The sequence below is a fragment of the Balaenoptera physalus genome (assembly GCF_965194825.1).
Source record: "Balaenoptera physalus genome assembly, chromosome: 10".
Classification (NCBI taxonomy): Eukaryota; Metazoa; Chordata; class Mammalia; order Artiodactyla; family Balaenopteridae; genus Balaenoptera; species Balaenoptera physalus.
Window position 1 is genome coordinate 106,737,813 of NC_138889.1, and position 26,860 is coordinate 106,764,672.

At 42.7% G+C, this 26,860-nt stretch overlaps 1 protein-coding gene across 8 annotated transcripts; it reads right to left on the reverse strand.

The window, feature by feature from the left end:
• Nucleotides 1-97: 97 nt before the first annotated feature.
• Nucleotides 98-26,860, reverse strand: MAJIN (membrane anchored junction protein). 8 transcript variants are annotated; one of them, XM_082476970.1, is made up of 12 exons: nt 26,527-26,860; nt 19,229-21,900; nt 17,166-17,283; nt 14,649-14,694; nt 11,379-11,454; nt 11,074-11,199; nt 10,198-10,229; nt 9,808-9,899; nt 8,380-8,443; nt 4,294-4,366; nt 2,645-2,762; nt 262-2,027 (listed from the first exon to the last, which is right to left on the reverse strand). In XM_082476970.1, the coding sequence occupies exons 3-12, from the start codon at nt 17,264-17,266 to the stop codon at nt 1,982-1,984; spliced, it is 774 nt and encodes a 257-aa protein (XP_082333096.1). In that variant the 5' UTR covers nt 17,267-17,283; nt 19,229-21,900; nt 26,527-26,860; the 3' UTR covers nt 262-1,981. The 8 variants fall into 8 exon arrangements, with proteins under 8 accessions (XP_082333101.1, XP_082333096.1, XP_082333100.1 ...); XM_082476974.1 differs by lacking the exon at nt 19,229-21,900 and having other exon boundaries at nt 263-2,027; nt 26,618-26,860; XM_082476973.1 differs by lacking the exon at nt 19,229-21,900 and having other exon boundaries at nt 265-2,027; nt 26,652-26,860.

The following is a 26,860-nucleotide window of genomic DNA, read 5'->3' on the forward strand; positions in this document are numbered from 1 at the left end:
AAAAGCTGCTGGTGGCCCAGGGCTGGGAAGTGAGGTGTAGAGAAAAGCCCAGGAGCTGGTGGAGTAGGCAGCGTGTGTGCAGCTGGGGAGAGAGGGCTCTCACTGGGCTGAGTTGTGGCCACCTGGGTTCTCTTCTTTGCTATGTGACCTTGGGCAGGACACTTCTGTTTAGGGCCTTGCCAGCCCATCCTTAAAACTATTAAACTCAGCCCTGCCTGTCTCTTTTACCCACTGCAAAGGAAAGGGTGGAGAGGAGATTCTTATGGACAACGGAAATGCTATCAGTGGGGGGTCTCCTGAGAGACGCTTGGTGGCAGAGCCAGGGAGAGTCAGGGGGCTGGTTCTAAGTCTGTTTCAGAGCTTCATTTTCACTGTCAAGTGGATGACTTCTCATTCCGGGGGTCAGCTACAGAGTGGGGCTTCCCCTAGTTTCTGGACTAACAGGGACCTGACTCCTGGAAGTGCCTGAAGCTATCAACCCCTGCAAATCGATCATTTAGTCCAGCCCTGGCTCTGGTTTTACAGGTGAGGCAACTAAGGCTCAAGAGAAGGAAAGTTACTAAAGGTCACACAGCTAGTTCATGTCAGGGCTGTTTTGGAACCCAGATCTCCTGCTATTCATGCCTGGTGCTAAATTACACTTGGGGCAAGAATGTGGCAAGTTAGAAAAAGACCTCTAGTCAGCAGGAGCCACAGGGGCCGGGGCAGGGTAGCGACCAGAAGGAAGCCTGTGTTGGTTCTGTCCCCACACACCCCAGGGCTACTGGCTCAGTGACCTGCTCCGAGAGGCAGAGCCAGCCACAGACTGCCAGAGCTGGAAGGCACTGAGAGCTCATCAGATCCTACCCTTTCATTTTCCAGATGAGAAAAACAAGAACCAGAAAGGAAAGTGACTTTGCCAAGCCTTCATTATAAGCTTGTAAGTCAGAATGGCGCGCAGATCTCCAGATTCTGGAGCTGTGCCTTTGAAGAGCTTTGTAAAGCGGGCTGCGTTGGGGACAGCAGGGCAATGGCTGTACACACAACCTGTGCCTAGTCCTCCAGTCCTCACACATGACGACCTCCCCTTTGGCCCTTCTCCCCTCAGGTCCCAGGCCCTTCAGCAGCCCACCTCTTCTCTCCTCCCCAGCCAAGGGAAAGGCGTCAGAACAAGGGCTCTCTGAGGGACTTTAGCAGTCCAGCCCCAGCGTTCCCATCCACCGAGAGTAGCGTCTGACAGATAATCAGCTCTGTTTAGAGACTAGGGTTGACAAAGGCGTGTTACCTTACGAGGTGGCCCATTCTAATACTGGACAGCTCTACGGTTACAAAATGATTCCTTTGGCCCTAACCTACACTGACTTCCAGTTGATCCAATAAACTAATCTGCATTACTGTCAAAAGCCAAAGGGGTAGCTAGGTGAGAAGCATTTACCTACTAAGAGACTGCACTTTGGGGCCAAACTGGGTGAACTGAGGAGACATGATTTCTTGAGGGTCAGCAGGGCTCAGGACATTGAGTCTTGCAAAACCCCATACTCTAACCCGGCCAGGGGAGTTTAAGGTTTGAGGTCAGGTACAGACCCCACCTACCCAAACTGTTCTGTCAACAACAACCAGGGAGACCCAGGGGAGGTTTCAGGCATTGTTTCCCTATATCTTGAGGAAAGAGTTTGCTCTCTCGCGCTCTCTCTCTCTCTACTCCACTAAAATTCAGTCAATAACTCTTCATAAATAATTTATTTTCATTAGAAATCTAAGTGCTGCAGATGAAAGACCTAACTGGCATTTTAGAAAGTTACATTCTCAGTGTTTTAAATTGGGGAAGGACATTCCATTGTAAAGAGGCAAATGGACATTCCATTGTAAAGGACAAACCCACAAGAGGACTCAGGGAGTTTGGGGCTCTCATTCCCCATGACTGGAATGTCATAAGCAGAGAATGGAGTGGGAGGAGTCGCTGCAGGAGATAATGCTCTTCCCACCGCTGCATTTAGGAGGTTCACTGGCTGCTCTTTCTGAAGAAATACCGAAACGGGAAGAGGGAGCTGCAGGAAGAAGAGCAGAGCAGGTTGAGACTCTAGAGGTCCACTTCCCTTCTCCCAGGTCCCATTAGGGCTCCATTATTAGCTAGGGCAGTTTTGCTCTGAGACCACTGAATGGAAATTCAAGTCTGAAACAGCATTTGAAAAGGTACCCAAGTTAGAGTATACTCAGGAGGTGGAAATAAAGAAGAACAATTGCAATGGTATGGCTGAGCTCTAGATAAAGGGATTTGCTAACTGTACTCTGCAAAAAGGACTCTGAAGACAGCCTAGATTCAGAGGGGAGAATGGAAACATTTTGGTAACGAAATCATCTGAATAACCCAAGCACGATCAGAATAGATTCTGTCCAAGCAGCATTTGTGGAATCAGGTCCAATGCTGGGCACATCGGGGTGGGGTAGATTGTGTAAAAATGAACCAGACACAGTCTTTGTTAAATTCACAGTTAGGGCCCTCATGCTCACTTCATTTCCATCATTTATCCCGCACAAAATAGAGATTATGCAGGTAATCTGCTTTCTTCTGTATTCTAATTTCCCTGAGAGACTCAGTGGGGCAGGCTCTGGAGCTGGACTGCCCTGGGTCTCAGTTTGATGGCAGGAGAGAAGTCTATCCTACCTTAGAAACCCAAAGAAGCCACTGGTTCCCAGTTCCGTGCGTCCTTCAGGTGGAGGTGGACCGTTTTGCTGCAATGGTGGGGTAATCTTCTCTGCTCGGCTGTCCCCCCACTTAGAATCTGCAAGGAAAACACTCAGGCAGGGAAAAGGTGTCAGTCCTCAGGCTACTTTTATGTGAGCAGGAGAAGGCAGGACACCGAGCATGAGCCCAGGGCAGCCTCAAACCAGGATTATTCGAAGCCAGGTGAATTGCTTGTTCTGACATCCCAATTTCATCTCAGCTCAGTAAGGTGCTATTCTGACCTTGGAGTATTTTCAAAGTCAGGCCCCTGAGATTTGTTTTTTTTAAATAAATTTATTTATTTTATTTATTTATTTTTGGCTGCGTTGGGTCTTCGTTGCTGCGTGGGCTTTTCTCCAGTTGCGGGGAGCAGGGGCTACTCTTCGTTGCGGTGTGCAGGCTTCTCTTGTTGCAGAGCATGGGCTCTAGGCGCGTGGGCTTCAGTAGTTGTGGCTCACGGGCTCTAGAGCACAGGCTCAGTAGTTGTGGCACACGGGCTTAGTTGCTCCGCGGCATGTGGGATCTTCCTGGACCAGGGCTTGAACCCGTGTCCCCTGCATTGGCAGGAGGATTCTTAACCACTGCGCCACCAGGGAAGCCCTGCCCCTGAGATTTTTACACGGCTCAAATCCTAGACACCTACCATGGCTGGTGTGTCTACACATGGAATGACAACTTACTGAAGAACTCACTTGCTCACAGGACTGCATCTGTGATAACTGCATCCATACCGAATCCTCATGCTGAGTGAAAGATCAGCAAGTTGAAAGAGCGATACCTCAACATGCATTCCCAGCCCTTGCCAAGCATCCACCTGCACCTTCAATATTAATACTAGTGCCCCAAAGGGGAGAGGAGGAGAGACAGCTTCCCAGAGATTGTTCTCCAGGATAGAAAAGTGAAACATATCCCTCCCAACTCTTCTGTAAAACTTACCACACAATATGGAAATGTTCTGAAACTGTGGGAGCATCAGTTTCGCTATCAGAAGCACAAGAAGGACATGCATTGCCTCCTTCACTCCTTCTGGGAACTGCGGGGGCTTCTATTACTCAAGAGCCTGCCCCCAGACTGGAGGATGGCCAACAAGCACCTCCACGGGAGCGAGGTACATCACCCACTGAGCGTGTCCAGACTCAGAGCTCTGTGCCGCTCTGCTCATCAGATGACTAAAGAGGACAGGGGGGCTTCCCTGGTGGCACAGTGGTTAAGAATCTGCCTGCCAATGCAGAGGACACGGGCTCGAGCCCTGGTCTGGGAAGATCCCACATGCCGCGGAGCAACTAAGCCCGTGAGCCACAACTACTGAGCCTGCGCATCTGGAGCCTGTGCTCCGCAACGGGAGAGGCCGTGACGGTGAGAGGCCCGCGCACCGCGATGAAGAGTGGCCCCCGCTCGCCGCAACTGGAGAAAGCCCTCGCACAGAAACGAAGACCCAACACAGCCAAAAATAAATATAAATAAATTTAAATAAATAAATAAATACATTTGTTAAAAATAAATAAATAAATAAATAAATTTGTTAAAAAAAAAAAAAGAGGACAGGATGATTATTAGAGGAGAATACATATGAATTTCCCAGAACCTACCCTGGTCCTGAACATCAGTGATATCAAATGCTGAGGTCTCCTGCCATTCCTGCTGGGTTTTTCTTTCTCTGTTCTGATAAAAAGACCAAGAAAAGTCTTAAATTTTACTCCTTTACAGCTTGGTGGTCTGAATGCTATTTGCTGGTAAGGTGATGTCACATCAGTGCTGGGGACTGTCTTCTGACTGTTCAGGCAGGTTCTATTTTTCCTTCTATAGGACTGTCCTTTTTCCATATCAGCTTCCCAAACACTGTCTCTCTAAAATCATAATATTTAACAGCCAAGAACAAACCAAGCTGGGTATACCTTATCATTCCATGTTTCTGAGTGCCAACTATTGCCAAGGACAGAATACTGAGGTTTCAGATATCAGGAGGACCTTTACTTTACCTTGGAGAAAAGTATAATCTATGTGGTAAAACTGATGTATAAACTAAGTATTATAAGTCAGTGTGATAAGACTACTCCATCAGTCTATATAGAGTGCCCTGGTTACTGAGGAGGACATGAATAGAGTGGGTAGTGGTTAATCAAGGAAGACTTCACAGGGAAAGTGTTATTTAAATGGGGCCTTGGTGGATGGCATCAAGGGGTCAGAGAGAGTAGGGCATTCCAGAAAGGGACATGACATACAAGGGCACATTGCCGTTAATATGTAAATATGATCAACATGGCTAGAGCCAGGGCAGCAGAAACATGACTATGGCATAAGCAATCTTATTATTTCTGTCTACTGCTCTATAGACCTTCCTTTGTACTTTGAAGGGGACATCCTACAACCTGGTTCCAAGCCTATAATATTCTAGGAGACACCCTGGTAGCCAGAAACATGGTTGATATAGTTCCTTTGAGAATCTGCCAACTGGCCACTTCCCTCACCCAGGCACAACCTGAGGGCTTGACTGCCCAGCAGTGCTGGGGAGTTCCTTGAGCCATTTTGCTGGTGAAGAATTCTCTCTCTCTCTTTTTTCTTTTGCCACGCCGCGCGGTATGCGGGATCTTAGTTCCCCAACAAGGGATTGAACCCATGCCCGCTGAAGTGGAAGCACAGGTTCTCAACCACTAGACCGCCAGGGAAGTCCCGCTGGTGAAGAATTCTATAGCAAGGGTGTATCTAGGAGGCAGAGGCACAGCAATCCCAGGAAAATTAGGACAGATCCCCCATCCTAAGCATAAGCTGATGTTTCTGTTAAGCTTTTCCACAAACCCCTCAAATCCCAGACCACATGGGCAGCCACCTAAATCATACTCCTATAAAAGTGAAAGGGAACTCTGGGGAGAAGGAGACTCTCTCTTCCAGACAGGGTGGAGATGAAATTTAGAGGGCCCAGATCTGATTTCTAGCTTGAGGGAATGATTCTCACAAACTTACTATGGTAAGGTATGGAAACTATGGTTTGGGGTTTAAATACTGCTTCATTGGCCCTAATGGAAGCATCTACTAAGGTTGGTAGTGGGGACCAGAAGGGCAAAGGCCCTGGGGCAGAGGTATAGCCTACCTCTGAACCAGGGGAAATTTCCCTCATAAGGCAGCCTTTGTGCTCTCCTGAAATCTTGATAGAGGTTTCCTCAGGCAAACGTTGTTAAGAGAGGAAAACCATTATAGCCTGACTAAGACTGAGGGTACCATCTAGGACATCCAACAACACATAATACCCTGAAAACCTGATGCAAGGTTGTCCCCTGTATGTTCAGGGTCAGATCTGCTTAGAAGTGCAGTTCAAGCAAAGGCTTGAAAAAAAAGCTACGTGCACGGCAGTCTGTTTCACTTCTGGTCCATTCATCTGCTCTCTCCCATTTTTTATCTTTTTAAAGTCTGGATCTCTAGATCTGGGAGCTAAAGTAACAAAGGGAATGAGTCTGTCCTTCCGTCCCATTCTCCTCAAAACACCTCTTATGAAACAGAGACCTTATTCAGGTATATGTTGTATTCTTCTAAGCTTTCCCTGCACAGGCTCCCTATGTGTACAGATGTGCACAATCCACACTGTGTTTCTACACCTTAACTTCCCCCAAAGGGAAGAGAAGATATTAGGCATTGGACCATAGGAGTAAATTCAATTCTTCCGGCTCAAGTGACTTACACTAAGAGTCCCTGTGATCACTTTAATTTAGGAGAAGTCTGCTCTCTGGGAACAGGGTCTACAATGGAGACCGCTTGGGCTTTGAGTCAAAATCAATAAACATGTTCCTTTTTTTTTTTTTTTTTGCTCAGAGTTTTTTCTAAACCCAGTATCAGGTTGAAAAGGTAATTATGTTGAGTAAGAAACTGTGGGTTCTTAAGGGAGATGACGTGTCAAACTAAGAATAGGAAGATACAAAGGGTAGAGAGTGAGGGAAATGTTCCTTTAATAGTAATTATCTTGGTTGTATAAAGTGTCTTTGTTCTCCAGAGCTTCATGTACTCTTCTTGTACTTTCTAATTTCTTCTTCTTCCCTCTCTAAAGGATGAGAGTATAGAAGAGGGAAACCATCTGCTTTAAATCACTCCATGGGCCAGCTGGCCATGGGCACAACAGGGCTCTGTACTGTGCCCCCGCCCACAGAGGCAGAGGTCTTCATCTTTAAGGGTTCACTCTACTCCCAACTAAATGCTAATAAGCTCCTGGAAAAAAACTAGGTTTTATATGTTTGGGTGCACCCCAGCACCTAACACAATGCCTTGCTAACAGGAGACAGAATTGTTTAGAAATGAAAATCACTTCACTTTTCTACTTTAAAATGTTTTAGGGAATTCCTATGATCTTGAAGGTGGCTTTAAAGCCTTTTAGGATCCAGCCCGTGCTGACCTCTCCAGTGACATTTCTCAGCACTGTCCTCTAAGCGCCAGGTGCACTGGCTTCCAGCCACCAAAAGCACTGTACTCTTTCCTCTTAGCCTTAGTTCTTTGAGCTACTCTGAGCTACTCTGGGAACTCTCTTTCACAGCCACTTGGTCTGAATGAGCTTCTCCTTTGTGGTCCCTTTGTACCCTGTGCTTTCTTTATTCCTGCACGTAGCACATTTATCAGTAATGTCTGCCCAGCTTTACACTTTTGGCATTTTTCGGGGAGAGTGTGTGTGATAGCTCTAGTACTTGGCACATAGGAGTCACTCAGTAAATGTTTGTGGAATGAATGCATATGTAAATGTTTGTTCAATAACTGATCATGTTATAGATCCTGGGAAGGTGAGGGAGGTGAGTTGGGAATGTTTGGATACCTAAGGTCAGAGCTGCTTTGGAGCGATGGCAGAGAAGTAAGAAAAGTCACAAATAACAGCTATTTCAAGAAAAAGGGCACTATTTTAGAGACTAATATGGAAAAGGAGTCCTGAAATGGAGGAGTAGCAGTTGTATGAATATCTAAATGGAGAGCAGACCTCACAAAATGAAATCATATATTATTAGGGCCGGACCATCACTGCTCTAAATGAAGTTTTCTCTTACCAGTATCCTGTGCTGATATATACCTATTTTGTCTGTAAAAACTAGATGTTCCCATACAGATTAACTGGTTTGCTGGGCAGAAATAGAGACACAGATGTAGAGAACAAACGTATGGACACCAAGGGGGGAAAGTGGTGGTGGGGGGTTGGTGGGATGAACTGGGAGATTGGGATTGGCATATATACACTAATATGTATAAAATAGATAACTAATAAGAACCTGTTGTATAAAAAATAAATAAAATAAAATTCAAAATTTCAAAAAAAAAAAACAAAACCAAAAAACTAGATGTTCCCAGACTCAGAGTCCAGTGCAGATGAAGGCAAAAAGTTTTCTAAAAAAAATTCTAAGCTGGATCCCACCTCAATTCAACAGATCTATTTTCTTTTTCAACTGCAGAGTATAAGAAAGCAGCTTTTTAAGCTAAGAGAAGACCTTTTAACAAAAGGATTCATCAATGTGTGTATTATGCAGCTACATTTAGGACAGGTTGTGGCGAGGGTGGAATGGTTGAAAGTTGTTCTGCAGATGGTGAAACGTGAGAATGAGTCCAGTGAATTCAGTCTGTACTAAGGATCAAGATGTGCTGGTAACAGGAATCCTGACTTGTAATTGAGCAGAAATAGCCAAGAGTCTCGAAGTCTCCATTTTGGTGCTTACCCTCCTGGTTTCCATAGGGGCCTTCTTTTTGCTGAGCTCTTGGCTGGAAGTCCCCTTCTTGGGCCTGAGGTGGGAGAAAAAAGCCCAGGAAGTGTTACTGGCAGCAGCAACATCACCACATTCAAGCAAATGTGGCCCAAATGAATATTTCAGCAGGTTGGCTATTTTTATGCCACTCCTGGCCTGCAGAATAAATTGTGTGGCCAAACTCTCTTTGGGTGCTACTTTAATTCACAGTAGAATCACAGTTTGAGACATTTTGGGATCTAGGGGTTGAGAAAGGGAAAATGTGATTGACAGCAGGTATCAGATTTTGAAATACTTGGTTGTGCATCAAAACACAGAGAAAGGGAAGATGTGAGGCCTCATCTCCATGGATAATTCAGTCAAATGGAACTGACCAAAGCTTCATACCTCCAAGTACCCTCACATCCCACCTGGCTGGGAAAGGAATTTCCTAACTCTTCACCGATGTGTGCATTTGGAGGGTGTAGGGGTCAGCTCCTTCATGGTCTACCCTCACTGCTCCTGTATGTCTTGGGGCCCACACAGTACCAGGAAAAGAACAGCTGCTTTCTGTGAACCTGGGCTGAAAGCACTTTGGGCTGGGAGCAAATCACACCTTGGATTATTCCATCATCCCTCTCTGGGTGCTAACATGAACAACTGAATTGTCTTACTGACTCATTCTGTCCCTGACAGAGAATCAAAAGAAGAAAATAAGTAGCCTCTACGACAGCAACTTCAACATGTTACGGGTTGTGCTTAACACTCCCCCTAATTCGCAGCACCTCACCCAGTAATTGATGCATATCCTGCTGCAGACATCTATGTTTCAGTCTCTACTACCTCTTAAGGTAGAGTTCCAAAAGTTTACTGCTAACTGGGTAAAATAAGATTATATTTTATTCATTCTCACTCTTTTGAGGGTTTCTCTATGTTCTTGGATAATATTTTGGGACTTCATATCTTGTGCCTTCTGTGTTTTCCTATAGTACGACCATAGTAAGTACTCACTGAATATTTGTTGGATTCAATTGTACAGATATGTTTACATTTCCTCTCAGTCTTCATCTTTTTTTTCTGGCCATGCCATGCGGCTTGTGGGATCTTAGTTCCCCAACCAGGGATCGAACCCGTGCCCCCTGCAGTGGAAGCGCAGTCTTAATCACTGGACTGCTAGGGAATTCCCTCAGTCTTCATCTTGATGAACAGAAGAATTCTACTTTGCTGAGGAAGGGACCGTGTTCCAATTACACTGCAAACATCAACTTGCTTCCTTCTCTTAGTCCACCCACTAGAATAGGCAGGTATGAATGAAGCCCTGAGACAGAGAGTGACACGCCCAAGGACAAGATCAACCAGCAGCAACAGCTGGCAAAGCCTAACTAGGATGCAGGATTTAGCCCCTCTGCCAAAACCACTGACCTGTCCAGCCCTGGCCTGGTTGGGGAGCCGGGCGCTTCTGCGTGTTTTCGTTTCCTCGTCATGGCTCCTGCTGCTTTCCTCTCTGCCAGGACCTTTAGAAAGGAACCACACTTCCTGTGACTCTTCCTTTTCCAGAGTTGCTCACATGAGGGCACAGTGACGAGAACTCCCCATCTTTAAATTGCCAAAGGCAACTTTTAACACCAGCTTTGCAAGTAAGGATAGACATAGTCTCAGAAATCTAGCCAAGGGGCAAAAGAATGTCTCACGTATACAATTCTGACTGGACTTGGGCAACAACCAAGGGGCATAAAAGACAAGAGCAGGACTTTTGGGACAACAGAAGGCAATAAAGGCAATTTTCATTTCTCACAGAAAAGGTAAACTTACCAACCCAAGAGGACTGCTGTTTACTGGTTTTCCTGCAACAGAAAATTTGAATGTCATAATGGATCGAGACTTTCTGGCTATCATTGACGTCTTAGACCTGGTCCTAGACAAAACTTTGGTGTGTGCCCTTTTCCCTACCGCCCGGTACCACTTTTCCTACAAATACTGTGTCCTCAAACTTTCTTCCTCCCTTATTTTAGAACTACTGTCATCTACAAGCTAAAAATAGTTCGATTCGTACTATATTCTAACTATATGTCACTTAAAAGGGGGTGATCCCTATTACGAAAGAAAAAAGTGGAACTTTCAGCGGAGTGACAAATGAATTGAGAAGATATTTTGAGGTAAGGCCTTTGTACCTTTTTTCAAATCAAACTGGCAGGTGTCTCCTTATCCCTCTATTTGTAAAAATAGCGGTGGCCCCCAGAGATTAAAAATTGGGAGATATCTTTAAGATACTACTAAGGTGAAAGTCATTAAATACTCTAAAATGGAGGAATTATTTATATAATAAGTATCTTTCATTGAATGATTATTCTAAGTCACACTGTACTTTCCATCTTCCAGTATTTATACATTTAATCTTTTTAACAACTTAATGAGATAGGTACTATTATTATTTTTCATCATTTCACAAAGGTGGCATAGAAAGACTGAGTAGTTTATCTAAGGTCACAGAGCTATTAAGTGGCAAAGCCACCAAGACTTGAAGCGGGCAGTCTAGTTTGGAGCACATGCTCCTGACTTCCGCACTGCCAGTGTCGGCGCCCAATCTGGCCGACTGCTTCACCATATTCAGCTTGCACTGCTAACCCATGGATGTTCAACCTTCCCTTTTTTCTTCTCCACCACCTGCACTTCTATCATTCTACTTACCAGTTGACAGGTTTTCATGAAACCATTTCATCTCCACGTACAGAGTGAAAACAAATGGATAAGGGACCAAGACAATCTCTCCGTGTTTGAATTTCAGGTGGGACACTCTCTCCCATTTGCTTTTATCTGGGAAATGTGCTAAGGAGTGAGGAAAGAAGCCAGTACGAATCCCTGAGTACTATTTTAGGGAAAAGACTCCCTCTGGTTTCCCTGACCTACCCTCCAAACTGCCTATGTGTTTGCTGCTTCCATTTGAATCTACAGTGTGAATTGTAGTTCATGTCCACCCAGTAAAGAAAGGATACAGGGAAATACAATGAAGTGTTCTGTAGCAAACGGCTGCAGATTATCCAGGTTTCCCAAGACCACACGAATAGAATCCTGAAAAAAAAAATTTGAAATGACGTTAATACTGTCTAATCTCAGCCAATCTATCAATTTATCCTTATCACTGCTCTTCACATACTCTATATGCTTTTAAAGTTGAACTACTTGCTGTTCCCTGAATATGCCTTCTGCTTCTCTATTTCTATGCTCTTGCCTGAAATACCCTTTCAACCCATCAGTATATGACCAAATTCGACCTATCCTTTTATGATACAGCTCAAAAGCCACCTCCTCCAGAAAGTTTTCCCTGATTTCCCGAGTTTTATTAACTATTAGTCTCAAATTTCACAGTAGTTAGCCTTGGGCCTTTACTATATTCCATGTACTTTTTTTTTTTTTCCTGTCATGCCCCGTGGCTTGCAGGACCTTAGTTCCCTGATTAGGGAGTGAACCCTGGCCCCGGCAGTGAAAGGGCTGAGTCCTAACCACTGGACTGCCAGGGAATTCCCTACATTTTTTTTTTTTAATTTTATTTATTTATTTATTTATTTATGGCTGTGTTGGGTCTTCGTTTCTGTCCGCGGGCTTTCTTTAGTTGCAGCAAGTGAGGGCCACTTTTCATCGCGGTGCGCGGGCCTCTCACTGTCGCGGCCTCTCTTGTTGTGGAGCACAGGCCCCAGACGCGCAGGCTCTGCAATTGTGGCTCACGGGCCTAGTCGCTCCGTGGCATGTGGGATCTTCCCAGACCAGGGCTCGAACCCGTGTCTCCTGCACTGGCAGGCAGATTCTCAACCACTGCGCCACCAGGGAAGCCCATCCCTACATATTTTTATGTAGGGAATATTTTTATTGTACATATTTTTATTTTGTACATACTTTTATTTTCCTTACTGAGAAATCGTCTTGAAGTAGAATATACACCTGATTTATCTTAGCATCCCTCCTATGGTGTCTACCATTAGTGGATGAAGCATAACAGGTTCTCAGCAAATATATACTGGATTAGTGAATAATACTGGTATTTATTTACATATACTTATTTTGCTTTTGCTTAAGTCAAATCTTTTCTTCTACTCTCTTTAAATTTGAATTGATTAGTCTCTAATTAACCTATGCTTATTAGTATATACTAATTAAACAATTGGTATCATGAAAAGACTACTAAATTTCTATGGGAAAAAAATCTGAATTTCAGTCTCAGTTTTGTCATTTCATCTCTCTAAGCCTCATTTTCCTCATATTTGGGCTCAGAGAAAACGGAAACTGTGTCATGTTCATCTTGTATGATCTCTATTAGAATAGTATCTAGCTTATAATTTTAATAGCTAGTATTTATTGAGTAATCACTATGGCAAATATTTTTGTTTTTATACATATTAATGAATTTAACACTCATAAAACTCTATAACATAAACACTTCTATTATCCCCATTTTACCCATGAGGAAACTAAGACAAAGAGGTAAAATGACTCATGGAAGGCTACACAGGTAGTAATGATGGAGTTAAGATATTAACCCAGGCAGTGGGGCTCCAGAGCTTACACTCCTAACCATTAGACTAAACTGCCTATCAGTAAATGTTTTCGGGCTTCCCTGGTGGCGCAGTGGTTAAGAATCCACCTGCCAATGCAGGGGACATGGGTTCGAGCCCTGGTCCGGGAAGATCCCACATGCCGTGGAGCAACTAATCCTGTGCACCACAACTACTGAGCCTGCGCTCTAGAGCACATGCTCCACTACAAGAGAAGCCTCCGCAATGAGAAGCCCGTGCACCACAACGAAGACAACAGCAACTAGAGAAAAGTCCACGCGCAGCAAAGAAGACCCAACGCAGCCAAAAATAAATTTAAAAATAAATAAATAAATAAATAAATGTTTTCAAAATGAGTGGAAAAGGATGATAACATCTGCCTCAAAACTAATGAGCGTAAGAAAAAGAACATATAAAAAGCATTTCAAAAACTTTAAATATGATTATAAATGGATATAAGTGCTCTCTAGCTACTCTTAGTTGAACTACTGTGTGGCAGGCATTGCATACATCTATTTCTAATCCTCACCACAACCTTGAAAACTGATATTATTTATCAATCTCACTGACAGGTAAGGAAACAGACTCAGAGAAGGCAGACAAATTTCCCAAAGTCACACTGTAAAGGCAAAACTAGAGTTCAAATACAGGTTTCACTGGCTCTCAAGTCTAAGCTCTCTCCACTCTACTATGCTGCCTTGAGCTTTTCTCTGCCCATATTAAGTGAAGCAAAGTGAAATAAATTCTGCGCTACTCATAAATAAAATAAGCAGAAAACTGTCATGGTCCTATATTAAAATAATTGTTATTTATAATGATGCCTCTGAAGTCCTCAAAGATCTTAATGTATCTTACAACACACAGCTGAAGAGCCACAGGTACCTTTAAGACTTTGGTTTCACAGAGTTTTATGTTTGTGTATGTAATTATATTCAAATTCTTTGTAATGTGGCAACATATGTCTTCATAAATCACAATAGTCATAGATCACTCAGTTGTGAAGTTAGAAGAGAATACGCTAGTTTAAAACTCTCATTTTATGAATGAGGCAATTAAGACCCAGAGAGATAAATGATTTGCCAAGGCTCACACAGCTAATTAGTGGTTCAGCCAGGACTGGAATCCAGGGCCATCCCCCAGAACTCTAATTTCTTTTCCAATGCTTTCACCAATCTGCGAATTTGCCCACCTTCTCTGTCTTCTTCCTGTGGGAGGATCTAAAGCTAGAGGAGCTGGGTAGCAAAGGAATGAAAATGAAGTGGGAATAAAGCAATTGCAAATGTTTCCAATTAAAATGAACACACAGCAGCCTTGTCTGTGTATTTACAGTTGAGTTTCCTGAACGTCAAGTACAAGACAGTGGTTGGGATGGTGAGGTTTCCCAGAGCCCTGGAAGGCTGCAGTCCTCCGGAAACTTTCTCTACTGCCAGCTGCCACAAAAGAGAGCTGCCCATGGCTGGGAACTCTAGTGGAAACAAAATAACTCTTAGCCTCAAAGGTGCTGACACTTCAACTAGGAGAACTGAGAAAGAGTATAGGCTTTAATTTCCCTGGAAAAACAGCAAAGTTTCTTTGCAGAGGAAATGTGGCAGGGAGAAGCCAAGTAATCAAGTGGAGGTTGTGACTCAGTTTGCTGGAAATAACTAAAATCTGAATATGGACGCATCCTCAGCTCAAAGAATAACATTCCCAGATGTTGTCTGCTTCTTTCCCTACCTCTAGCTCCTGGACGATGACTTCCTTGTTTTCTACCTCTTCTCCTCTAGAAGGTAAACAGACAAGAGATAAGTAAGCCAAGAAGGAAAGCTCTGGAGACAACAGACTCTAGTAGAGCAAAAAACGAAACTTCCATTGAGCTAAGGAAACATAGCTAAATAACAATTGTGTGTGCTGACCCAGTGCTCAAGGGAAGAAGTGATCACCTAGGTGGTGTGGTCTGAGAATTGGTACAAGGCTGTACCAAAATATCTTCTCCATTAACCCGCCAAGACCTGAAATTTCCACTGTGAAAGTTAATAATTTGTTAGACCAGTTGTACAAGTGCAGTCTGTGGACCTCTAGGGGTCCTCAAGACCCTTTCAAGGAGTCTCCAAGGGCAAAACTAGTTTCATAATAATATTAAGATGTTATTTGCCTTTCTCACTATGTTAACATTTGTAATCTGTAGTGCAAAATCAATGGTGGGCAAAATTGCTGGTGCCTTAGCACAAATCTAGCCAGTTGCACTAAACTGTACTAGCAGTTGTAGTCATCTTTACCACCACACAGGAAAAAAAATCCAGTTTCATTTAATATCCTAGAGGAAGCAGTGAAAAATTAATAATTCTATAAATCTCAACCCTTGAATACATGTCTTTTTAATATTATGTGATAAAATAGGAAGTATGCATAAAGCATTTCTGCTGCATACCAGAAGATGATGGTTGTCTTGAGAAAAAGCACCTGTACAACTGTTTAAGTTGCAAACTGAACCACTTGCTTTTTCATGATATTTTACTTGAATGATCAGCTGACAGATAAACTATGATTGTTAATCAGACTTGGGAATGTGACAGACATTTTTTCAAAAATGAACAGTGAGCTTATCAATCTAAGGAAAACAATTGACAGTATTTGTTGTTAAGGATAAATTTTGGGATTTCAAGCAAAATTTTGAATTTTGGAAAACTTCTATCCACCACTGTGGGGTTGACAGCTTCCAAATACTTAGACATTTTTCTGACAAGTTTAGTAGTGATATTAGCAAATGTGATTTTTTGATATTATATAATGAAATGTGTTGACATTTGAACAATCTGCATAAGCCAGTGAACCAATATTTTTCAAATGACCAACGAAACACTTCAGGTTACAAAATCAAGTGGCCTCGCTGTGCAGCTTGTGGGATCTTAGTTCCCTGACCAGGGATTAGACCCAGCCCCGGCAGGAAACTGCTGAGTCCTATCCACTCAGGGAATTCCCACAGATACATTTCTATTTAGGTCTCCTTTAATTTCACTCAGAAATATATTTTTTTTGTAGTTTTCAGTGTGCATGTCTTACACCTCATTGGTTAAATTTATTGCTAAGTACTTTTTCTTTTTGATATTATTGTAAACAAAATTGTTTTCTTAATTTTCTTTGCAGAGTGTTTGTTGCTAGTATATATAAATCAACTGACGTTGATTTAGTATCCTGTAACTTTGCTGAATTCATTGATAAGGTCTAACAGTTTTTTGTTAGTTTGTGTGGATTCTTTAGGTTTTTCCACATATAAGATCATGTCGGGAATTCCCTGGCGGTCCAGTGGTTAGGACTCTGTGCTTTCACTGCTGAGGGCGTGGGTTCAATCTCTAGTCACGGAACTAAGATCCCTCAAAGCCACATAGCACAGCCAAAAAAGAAAAACAAAAAAAAGACCATGTCATCTGCAAACAGAGAAGTTTCACTTCTTCCTTTCCAATTTGTATGCATTTTATTTCTTTTTCTTGACTAATTGCTCTGGCTAGAACTCCAGTAGTATGTTGAATAGAAGTGACGAAAGTGAGCATCCTTATCTTGTTCCTGATCTTAAGGAAAAAGTTTAAGTTTTTCACCACTGAGTATGATGTTAGCTGTGGGTTTTTCATATATGGCCTTTATGTTGGGGAAGTTCCCTTCTATTCCTAGTTTGAGTATTTTTATCATGAAAGGGTGCTGGATTTGGTCAAATGCCTTTTCTGCGTCAATTGAGATGATCATGTGGTTTTTTTTCTCTTTTTTCTAATAATGTGGTGTATTATGTTGATTGATTTTTGTATGTTGAACTATCCTTGCATTCCTGGTGTAAGTCCTGGGAATATAAACAATGTCAATCCTCTCATTAATTTTTCAAAAATATAGTTACTTTAATAAAATGTTATATTATTTTAAAATTAATAAGTAATTATTTTAGTTTTTCTGTTTCAATTTTATATGATGAATATTGACAGGTATAACCCTCTTAATCAAAAACTCTTTGGGATCCTCAATCTTAAGAGTGCAAAGGAGTCCTGAGATAAAAAAATTTGAGAACCACCACCCCAAAGGTATGCCATTGCTAATTTAAAAACTTATATGAATAATAAATATATAGAACACAAAATACCTGGGAAAGAGTCCTACAAGGTGCTGCTTCAGCCAGTCTCCTGGACTGGGTGAAGGCAGAGAAGGAATGACCTGTGGGAAGGTACTAACCTGTGTTTGCAAAGACTACCCTCCTGGTTTTAAAATTACCTCATGTTGTTCCCATATCTAATTTTGAATTTATACACATTGGGTCCTGCATGAAGAAACCTCGTCTCCGGAAATGGGTAGGTGAAAGGTTTTAAACTCATTGCTTCCAAACGATAACCTAAATAAAATAGAAATATTAGAGAATTATTAAAAAGCTAAATATGGTTCCTTATGTACAGGAAAGAAAGCCTGCCTAATCTGTAGCATCTCTTCATCAGTATAATGTCCAGTTCTCAGTGTCACTGCCTATGTTCCAGGCTCAGTTCTGATATTACCTGGACCATTTCCCCACCTGCATGGGGAGGATACATGATATTCTGGGACAATCTCTATACTTGAAGTCAAAAGACCTGAGTTGAAGTTTTGCTGTTTACCTTATGACCTTGTGCAAATTACTTCTCTTCCATGAGACTAATGATACTAACATCTGATGACTAACAGGGTTTTTGTTAGGATTAAATCTATCTCCCAAATATCTCTTGAATCTGTTCTTGTCCCTTGCCCCCACTTTCCCTGGAACCTATGTCAAGGTGAAGAGGGCTCAAATCAAATAATGAAACAAAGGATGCACCAATAAGAGGCACAATTGGGAACACCTCTGCTATTAATTTAAGATGAAGTTTAGGAATTAGCACACCTCCCTGCTACAGCCAATGCAGTAAATAAGGATGTATACTAATGTTTTCCAGTGTTGCCAAGGAATGCCTTATCTTCCCTACCTCTCAACTACTCTTCTTCCTCACCACTTATGAGAGTGCCCTGTGCCATAAGAGTGTCCACTCTTCTCCTAGCACTTACTAGTTTTACTTTTCCTATTCCAGAATCTCTGCTCACTTAAGGTCCTCTCTGCTGGAAACTCAGGAGAGGAAGAAATGGAAAAAGAAGTATGGCATGTCTCTTCTACTCCAAGAGAGCATTTGATATGCACTCAGAAGTAAGAATCAAGCACACTGTGATTTTCTAAGTCACTAGGACTTTTCTACGCCTCTTTTTATTTGTAGAGATAATAAACCCTGTACTTTCTGTCTCTTCATATGGAAGTTTAAATAATAAACAATGAGAGTAAAATGTCCAGAGTTCCTAGGATCAAATCTACCTATATACAATGCAAGGTATTGATTTCAGAGGCAGCTGAGATGGGGTAGATAGAACAGGCACAAAGTAAGAATAATTTGTGCTTTAATCTCAGCTCCATTGTCCCTACCTAGTTTCTCTGGGCCTTGGTTTTCTTGTTGATATTTATACAATAATAACAACTTATTTACACAACAACTAACAACAACAACTTTTTGTAATACCCTATTCTAAGTGCCTTATAAATATATCTCACTTAATCCTCACAAAAAGCCTATGAAATAAGTAGTCTAAATTTGATAGATTAGGAAATTGAGGCACTGAGAGATGAAGTTAGTTTCCCATGGCTATGAATGTTGGAATTGGGATTCAAACTGAGGCAGTGTAAATCCAGACTTGATGGTCTTAATCACTTTTCCTGGGATTATTAGGAAGAAAAAAATGAGATAATGAATATAAAATCATTTTGTAAGTACTAAAATATTATACACACATAAAGGATTATTTTCATTATTCTTTCCTTCATATTACCCTGATTCCATGTCTACTCAGCAGGGAGAACTCTAGTATGGTAGAATCAGAAGATCTATGCGCCAAAGAATGAAATTTCCCACAATTTCCAAAGCTTAAGTCTGGGGCTGCCAGTAAAGAGATATCCCAGTGTCTGATCTTGGCTGCTTGGGATTAGAATCACAGGAGGCTGGAGCCAGAACCCGAGACTATTTAGACTAGAACTGCAGTCAAAAGTGAAAAGAAATAGTTGGTGCCAACTGCAAAGTTACCAGAGAGGAAATACCGTTCACATCCTGAGAAAAACATGCAGATCCCCCATGCCCTAGGCATGGCAGGAACCTACGCCAGATTTGATGGTGTTTTTGGTCCTAGATGACTTTACTAAGTAAGCGGAGAGTCCACTTGGTAAAACTTAGGGTGCTGTCACAAAAATTGAGCCCTTAATTATTCAGAGGGTTCTTCAAAAATGCAGTCACCTTTCCCCACAGACTGAGGACTGGGGGCATCAGAGCAAAGGAAATGAAGAACATTTGCTGGAAATGACGGTCCAGAGAGGAAACTTCATGTGCTGTGCCACAGCTGGATGGTTGAAAGAAGTAAAAACAACCCTCTTCTAGCTGGGGCCTGTTCCTGTTAATTGCTGGCTGCCTGCTTCAGAAACAAACACCACACACTAATTGCCCTATTTGAAAATAAAGATTAGACAGCACAATCCCAAACAACCACATAGTAGTAGTGGTTCAAAGATTTCACAAGGTTATTTTCCAACATGAGTACTGCAGTCATGGTGACAATGTCCCAGGCACTATCATTAAGTTGATGAGATCTTGCAGATGAAGGGTTAGACTCTCAACCAATTTTAGGTGATCATAAAACATGATGCCTTTAAAACAAAAGAAGAGAAGTTATTAGCAATATGGTATAGTGGGAAAGACACAGGATTTGGAATTGGAGGACCAAGGCTTGAGTCTTAGCTCTGCATCTTATCAGTCATTAGACCCTGATCAAGTCACTTAGCCTTTCCATTTCTCAGTTTCTACATCTATAAATGGGGATTACACCTACCCCTGGAATTGTTGTGAGGATTAAATGAGATAAAAGTTGTAAAAAGCACCTCGTAAACTCTGGATTATTATATTAACATTAGCCGTTTTGATAGATTTGAAGTGTTTCTTAATGCTTTACTAGAAAAGCAAATTCAAGAGAAGAAAACTGATTAGCTTTAATAGCAGTACAAAATCTGACAAATCTCAATTAAGAATCTTTCCTTGAAAATCCCCAGTAATAGAGTTAAATGACACATAGGCACTGATGTTAGAAAGATTTTTTAAGGTTTTAGTAATTTGTCTCACATAAAGAAACATCTGGGTCAATGCATAGCACCTGAAGCAAAGCTGAATGTGATATGAGGATAATGATATTGACTATTGAAGCTGAAGGAGAAGATCATACAGAAGTACTGTCACTAAATATATCTGGTGATATTTGATGGGAAAACCCTCCACAGTGTTAAAGAATAAAAGAGCTTTCATAAGCATTTAATAAAAATACATTTACTGAGCAGATCTAACATGTCAGGCTCTCTGACCACTAATGAGTGTGGGGAACAAAATAGGGAAATCCCACTGATGCTATGAATCCAACACCCAAGTTTTAGAACTGAGTTTGAGGACAGATGCTCAGCTTCTCCTTCTACCTTCAAAAGTCCCTGGCTAGTTTCAGAGGTCTGTCTGCCTTTGCTGAAGTAGATCCAGACTCTCTGAAAATCTATATTCCTAACGAGATTCATGCTTGCCTATGGCTGGAAGTGCCTTTCACTTTAGAGGGGACGAAAAGGAAGTGAATTCATCAAAGAAGGAAATGACTCCTATAGGTCACGTAACTCAGCATGGAACCAGGATTAGCACCCCTGAGACTGTTGACTCCTTTGGCCCATACATTTTCCATTATAACACATCAACTGGTCATTTTATTAAACTGTATCCCTGGTCACTCTCATAACTCTGGATGACTCAAGGCAAACTCAATTTAGGTACAAAGGCATCAAGCCAAAATGGAAGATTTCCTGATTGAAGCTTCTTAGGGTTATATCTTGGGGTGCAGGGGTTACAGTCACATGTTTGTCTTCAAACTCTATTTTCAAAAGTAACTATTCTCAGTTTCCTCACTTGCAGGGTGATTAGGATGATTAATGAAATAATGCATGTATAATTGCTTACTGTAGTGCTCTATGCATAGGTTACTCAATAAAGAATAGCCTTTTTGGACTTCCCTGGTGGCGCAGTAGTTAAGAATCCGCCTGCCAATGCAGGGGACGCAGGTTCGAGCCCTGCTCCTGGAAGATTCCACATGCTGCGGAGCAACTAAGCCCGTGCGCCACAACTACTGAGCCTGCGCTCTAGAGCCCACAAGCCACAACTACTGAGCCCATGTGCCACGACTACTGAAGCCCGCGCGCCTAGAGCCCATGCTCCGCAACAAGAGAAGCCACCGCAATGAGAAACCCATGCACAACAAAAAGTAGCCCCCGCTCGCCACAACTGGAGAAAGCCCACGCACAGCAACGAAGACCCAATGCAACCAAAAATAAATAAAATTTTTTAAAAATAGCTTTTTTTAAAAAACATCTTTATTGGAGTATAATTGCTTTACAGTGTTATCTTCTGCTGTATAACAAAGTGAATCAGCTATATGCATACGTATATCCCCATATCCCCTCCTTCTTGCGTCTCCCTCCCACCCTCATCCCACAAGAATAGCATTTTTTTTAATGTGCCAATATTTTCTCACATTGATAAGCAACTACTATTTTCTATCACTTTTTTTTTAAATTTTTAATTTATTTTTGGCTGCGTTGGGTCTTCGTTGCTGCGCGCAGGCTTTCTCTAGTTGCGGCGAGCAGGGGCTACTCTTTGTTGCAGTGCGTGGGCTTCTCATTGAAGTGGCTTCTCTTGTTGCAGAGCATGGGCTCTACGCGTGCAGGCTTCAGTAGTTGTGGTGCGTGGGCTCAGTAGTTGTGGCTCGCGGGCTCTAGAGCATAGGCTCGGTAGTTGTGGCGCACGGGCTTAGTTGTTCCACAGTGTGTGGGATCTTCTCAGACCAGGGCTCGAACCCGTGTCCCCTGCATTGGCAGGCAGATTCTTAACCACTGCACCACCAGGGAAGTCTCAAGAATAGCGTTTTTAAAAGCAAAACAAATCCAAGTGTTAAGATACAGGACAAGAAGAGGCTGATCTAAGACTACCCAAGATACTCCCATGCTTATTGATATCATTCTCTTTCTCATTAGATTTCTACCTACTCTTTCTGGTAAGATACAATCTTTAAAACACCACTGGCATTTATTCAGAAATGTATTTGCAATCGGAACTGTGTCAGATTTTGTTTTGTTTTGTTTGGGAGGGGAGGAATAACTAAATCTTCGAACAGAGGGGTAGGAAGATGCCCTGAAATGAAATCAAAAGGCCTTAGTGAACAACTCAATAGGCCAGAAAGGAGATGACACCTAAATGGCTTTACACATAAATGGCTCTTCCACTTCCATTTTAACCATCCTAAAAGTTAACAGCTAAACTATCTTTGGTCAATAGGTCCAGGACTGTACTCCTTATTCTAGAAAAGCAACAGAATGGTATCTCATCTCACCACCTGCCCATTGGTTGTGGCTTGTTACATGATGATCAACCTATTAGCATTCACATCACACTGAATTCACTGCAGCACTCTAAAAATCCTACTAATCCCAGGAACCCTAAAAGCATTTGGATGTAAAATTGCAGGCAATGGGGGACATTTTATTTTTTGGTTACACCACTGGGTGAATTGCCCTGAAGCAGTAAATGTAAGGAAGAAGATTAAAAATGATGAAAAAGCATCAGTAGTTTCAGAAGGGCAAATGGTGGAGAGAATATCCTTAGCTAGAGAGAAAGGAACATCTTTTACAATTTTGAGCTATAAACTCTGAGTCCTTGATGTACATATCTCAAGGGTCTTAGTGACAGAAGACAGATATAGGAAAGTGTGAAAAGAAAGCTTCTAAAATATAGCTTTGTTCTCGGCATGAAACAATGGCAGATTCTGAAGAAATTGAGTTAATAAAAAACTATATTACTTTTTATATAAAGAGAGCAAATTTCACACAGGAAACCTGCAACATTTTACTGACTTTAATCTAACTCTGGTGAGATATTGGGGAGATAAGAATTGTATTCACTAGGTTTACAAAGATTAAACGTGACTTGAGGATATCATCTAATTTGACCAAGGTCACACATCAAGGGCAAGACTAAAACTCAGACGTATTGCTAAAGCAAGATAGTCCAGCTGAATTAAGGATGTCAAGAATATAGTTACCTTATGAATTAGCCTAGACTCAATATTAGCCTCAATTCTTTATATTTTACCACCTAAGCATAGCTCTAAAATAACAGAATCAGGCATTATTGTTAAGAAACATAAAGCTTTGTACTTTGAAAGACCATCAGACCATAGGGATCTGATGAAAAAAAATCTTATATTTATAAAAGCACTCTCAGTTTATACAATGCTTTCCTATCCTTACCTCACAAGATTCAAAAACATCTACTGAAGTAGGCAGGGCAGATTCAGCTAACTTACACTCCAGGCTAACTGCTCTCCTAATTTCTACCTGATTTGATCCTCTCAATCTTATGTTCACTCAATATTCATTCATTCAGTTCACAAATATCTGCATGCCTCCTATGTTCCAGAAACTTAAGTGCTGGAGATAAAGTGCAGAAGAATAAGAACTTGGTCACTGCCTATAAAGAGCTTACAAATAATTTTAAGTGTGATGACTGCTACAAAAAAGGATAGGATGATATAGGAACATGACAGAGAATCCTAACCTAGAATGGAGGTCAGGGAACTCTAAGTAAGTGACTCATATCTGAAGGATGAGTATGAGTTGGGGAGACACAAATGGAGAGTGGGAGTGGGGTCTGATGTGGGTACAGGAGATAGCAGATACAAGAGTCCTCAGTTGAAAGAGAGCGTGGTAATTTCAAGAGAGAGAAGTATAGTACTTCAGAACACAGTCAGCAAGAAGGACAGTGCTACGAACTAAGACTACAAAGATAAGCGGTGAGTCAGCACACATTTGAGAGCCTACTATGTATCAGGCATTGTTCTGAGTACTGATAAGAGTGGGTAACAAGAAAGACATGTTTCCTTGTCTTTAAGAGCTTAGATTTCAGGAGGTTTGGGGAGCAGTAATAAACATATAAATAAATAAATGTAATTTGAAGTACTGTAAGTATTATGAAGAAAATAAAACAGGGTTTTGTAGTAGAAAGTGACTGGGAGGCTGCTTTAGCTAGCGTGGCCAGCGAAGGCCTTTCAGAAGAGACCACAGCTGAGTTAAGGTCTTAATGGAAAGTGAAACAACAAAGTCGAGGGGAAAAGCATTCCAAGCAAGAAAAAACAGCAGGCACAGACATCCTGTGATGATGGGTAGTTTAACGCAGCAGTCTCAAACCTTTTTGGCACCAGGGACCGGTTTCGTGGAAGACAATTTTTCTTTGGGGGTGGGGGAGAATGGTTTCAGGGTGATTCAAGCACATCAAATTTATTGTGCACTTTATTTCTATTATCATTACATTGTAATATATAATGAAATAATTATATAACTCACCATCATGCTGATAGGAGGCGGAGCTCAGGCAGTAATGTGAGCGATCGGGAGCGGCTGTAAATACAGATGAAGCTTCGCTCACAGGCCTGCTGCTCACCTCCTACTGTGCGGCCCGGTTCCTAACAGGCCACGGACCACACTAGCGGTCCGTGGCCTGGGGGTTGGGGTCCCCCGGTTGAATGGACAGAAAGGTCAGTGTGACTGGATCACAGAGAAGGAAGACAGAGTAGAAAGAAATGAAGTCACAGAGATAGGCAGGAGCCAGATCATATAAGGCCTGTAGGTCATTGTAAAGAGTTCAGATTTTATGCTAAGGGTTTTATAAAAAGAAGTGAAAATTTTTTGATTTATGCTTTAGAAATAGCACTCTGACTGACAAGAAGAAGATGAACTGTAATTAAGAGTACAAGAGTAGAAGCAGGGAGACTAGTTAGGACGATTTGTAGTAGTCCAGCAGAAAGATGCTTCTGATTTGGACTTTAAGGTCTTAGTAGTTAGTGACTAGTTAGATTTGGGGTATATTTTAGACTGATGGACTAGATGTGGGGATCAAGGATGGCTCTTGATTTTGGCCTCTGCTATTAGAAGGGAATGGTACACACCCTTTACTGAGATGGAGAAGGATTCTGGAGAAAAAAGATTTGCCATTCTCTTTCTGTTCTGTTTTGGTTAAGCGTGAGAGGCCTGTTAGACATCCTAATGGATGTTTCCAGGGGGTGGTCTCCTACTATGCAAGGAATGGAAATCAGGATAGAAATATAAATGAGTCATCAGTGTTTAGATAGTTATTTGAAGCTATTGGAATGGATGAGATCATCCAGGGAGAAAATACAGATAGAGAAGGGATGAGGGCCTTCCTTATAGGCCAGGTTACGGACTGCGAAGTCTATCCTAAGAGAAACAGGACTGCACTGAAGGGCATAATAGAGAGATGACACGACCACATGTCTTTGAGTTTTAAAAAACGAACAAAACAAAAAACCAAAACAAACTCTCTGACTGTAATGTGGGAAATAACCCAGAACCAGAACAAATGAAAGAGGATCAGCCAGGAGACTCCTGTGGTTCCAGGCAGAAGCTGATAACAGCGTGGTCTACAGTGATGAGTGGAGATGAAGACAAGTGGACTGGTTTGGAAGACGTCTAGTCATGATTTGGTGACTTTATGGGGTAAGGGAGAAGGACAGATAAGGATAATTGTGAGTTGCTTGAACAAATCATTGAAAAAGTACAAGTGCCACTTCCCAAAAAAAGGAGCCTTAGAAAGTAAGTTTTGGAGGGGAAGATGTTGAGTCCATTTTTGGACATGCTCAATTTTAAGGTGCCCACGAGATATCCAAAGAGAGATTCTAGGTAGACTGCTGGCTATTGTGGTAGATTTACTATCTGCAGATGAAGGAACTAAAGTTCAGAAAAGTCCAGGATGTACGGCCGAGTATACCTTTCCCAGATGCCAACATTCAAGGATCTGAGTAGCTGAACAGAGAGATCTGAGTGCCCTGACTCAGATTCAGTCAGGCATCTGAAAGCCAGAAACTCATTCAAACCATTAAGACATGATGTGACAAGATGTGTTGCGATGGAAGACTTGTTTTCAGGGCAACTGCTAAGCCTGGGTTACAGGACGGTAGGGACAGAATGATCACTTTTGTGGGTGGTTTTTTTTAAGTTGCTTTTTTTTTTTTCTTTTTTCAAGAGGGTGCGGTGAGCGGAGCTGGGGGCCTAAGAAGACTGGATCTCTGCCAGAGGCACCTTTCCGTGCTGGGTGCGGTGTGGCGGCAAGAACAGCCCCCAGACAGGGATCTTCGCCTCGGCGCTGCTCACTCGCCCGTGGAAGGGGATGTCGACGCAGCTCGCGGCGCCCGCCCGGCTCCCCTCCCTGCCCGCCCGGCTCCCCCCTCGCACCTCCACAGCCTGCGACCTGTGCGCCAGGCCGGCCGCCCCGACCACGAGGCCCTGTGCTGGGCACAGCCCAGGCGTCGTGTGCACTGGGCTTCCAAAAGGGCCCGGAGCTGCGAAGGCTGCCTCAGGGGGCGGCTGTGGAGTGGGGCTGGGGCCTGAAATCTCCCTCAGAGTAAGGCGCCAACCCTACCAGAGCACCAGGCCGCTGCCGGCCGTTACCTCAGACCCAAGGACCGCCCAGGCTCGGCCAGGCTCTTTCTCATAAGGGTTCTTCGCACCTCATCAAAGTGGCCCCGGCCGGGGTACCCACTAAGAACTTCTCTCTGAAAAAGGCAGGCGCCGACCTCTCACGAAGCCTGGCTAGCTGACTCAACGACTCGCCCGGCCACCTGCCCGCGCCTCAGTTCGAGCCGCGCTCCGGACAGGCCCTTGGCGCAAGCGCAGCTGCGCTCCAGGGTCGCCTGGTGGGCGGGCGCTCCGAGGCCTGGCTGCGGTCTGCGCGTGTGCGCCGCTGCGACCGCGTCCAGGGGTCGCGCGAGGCCGAGACGCAGAG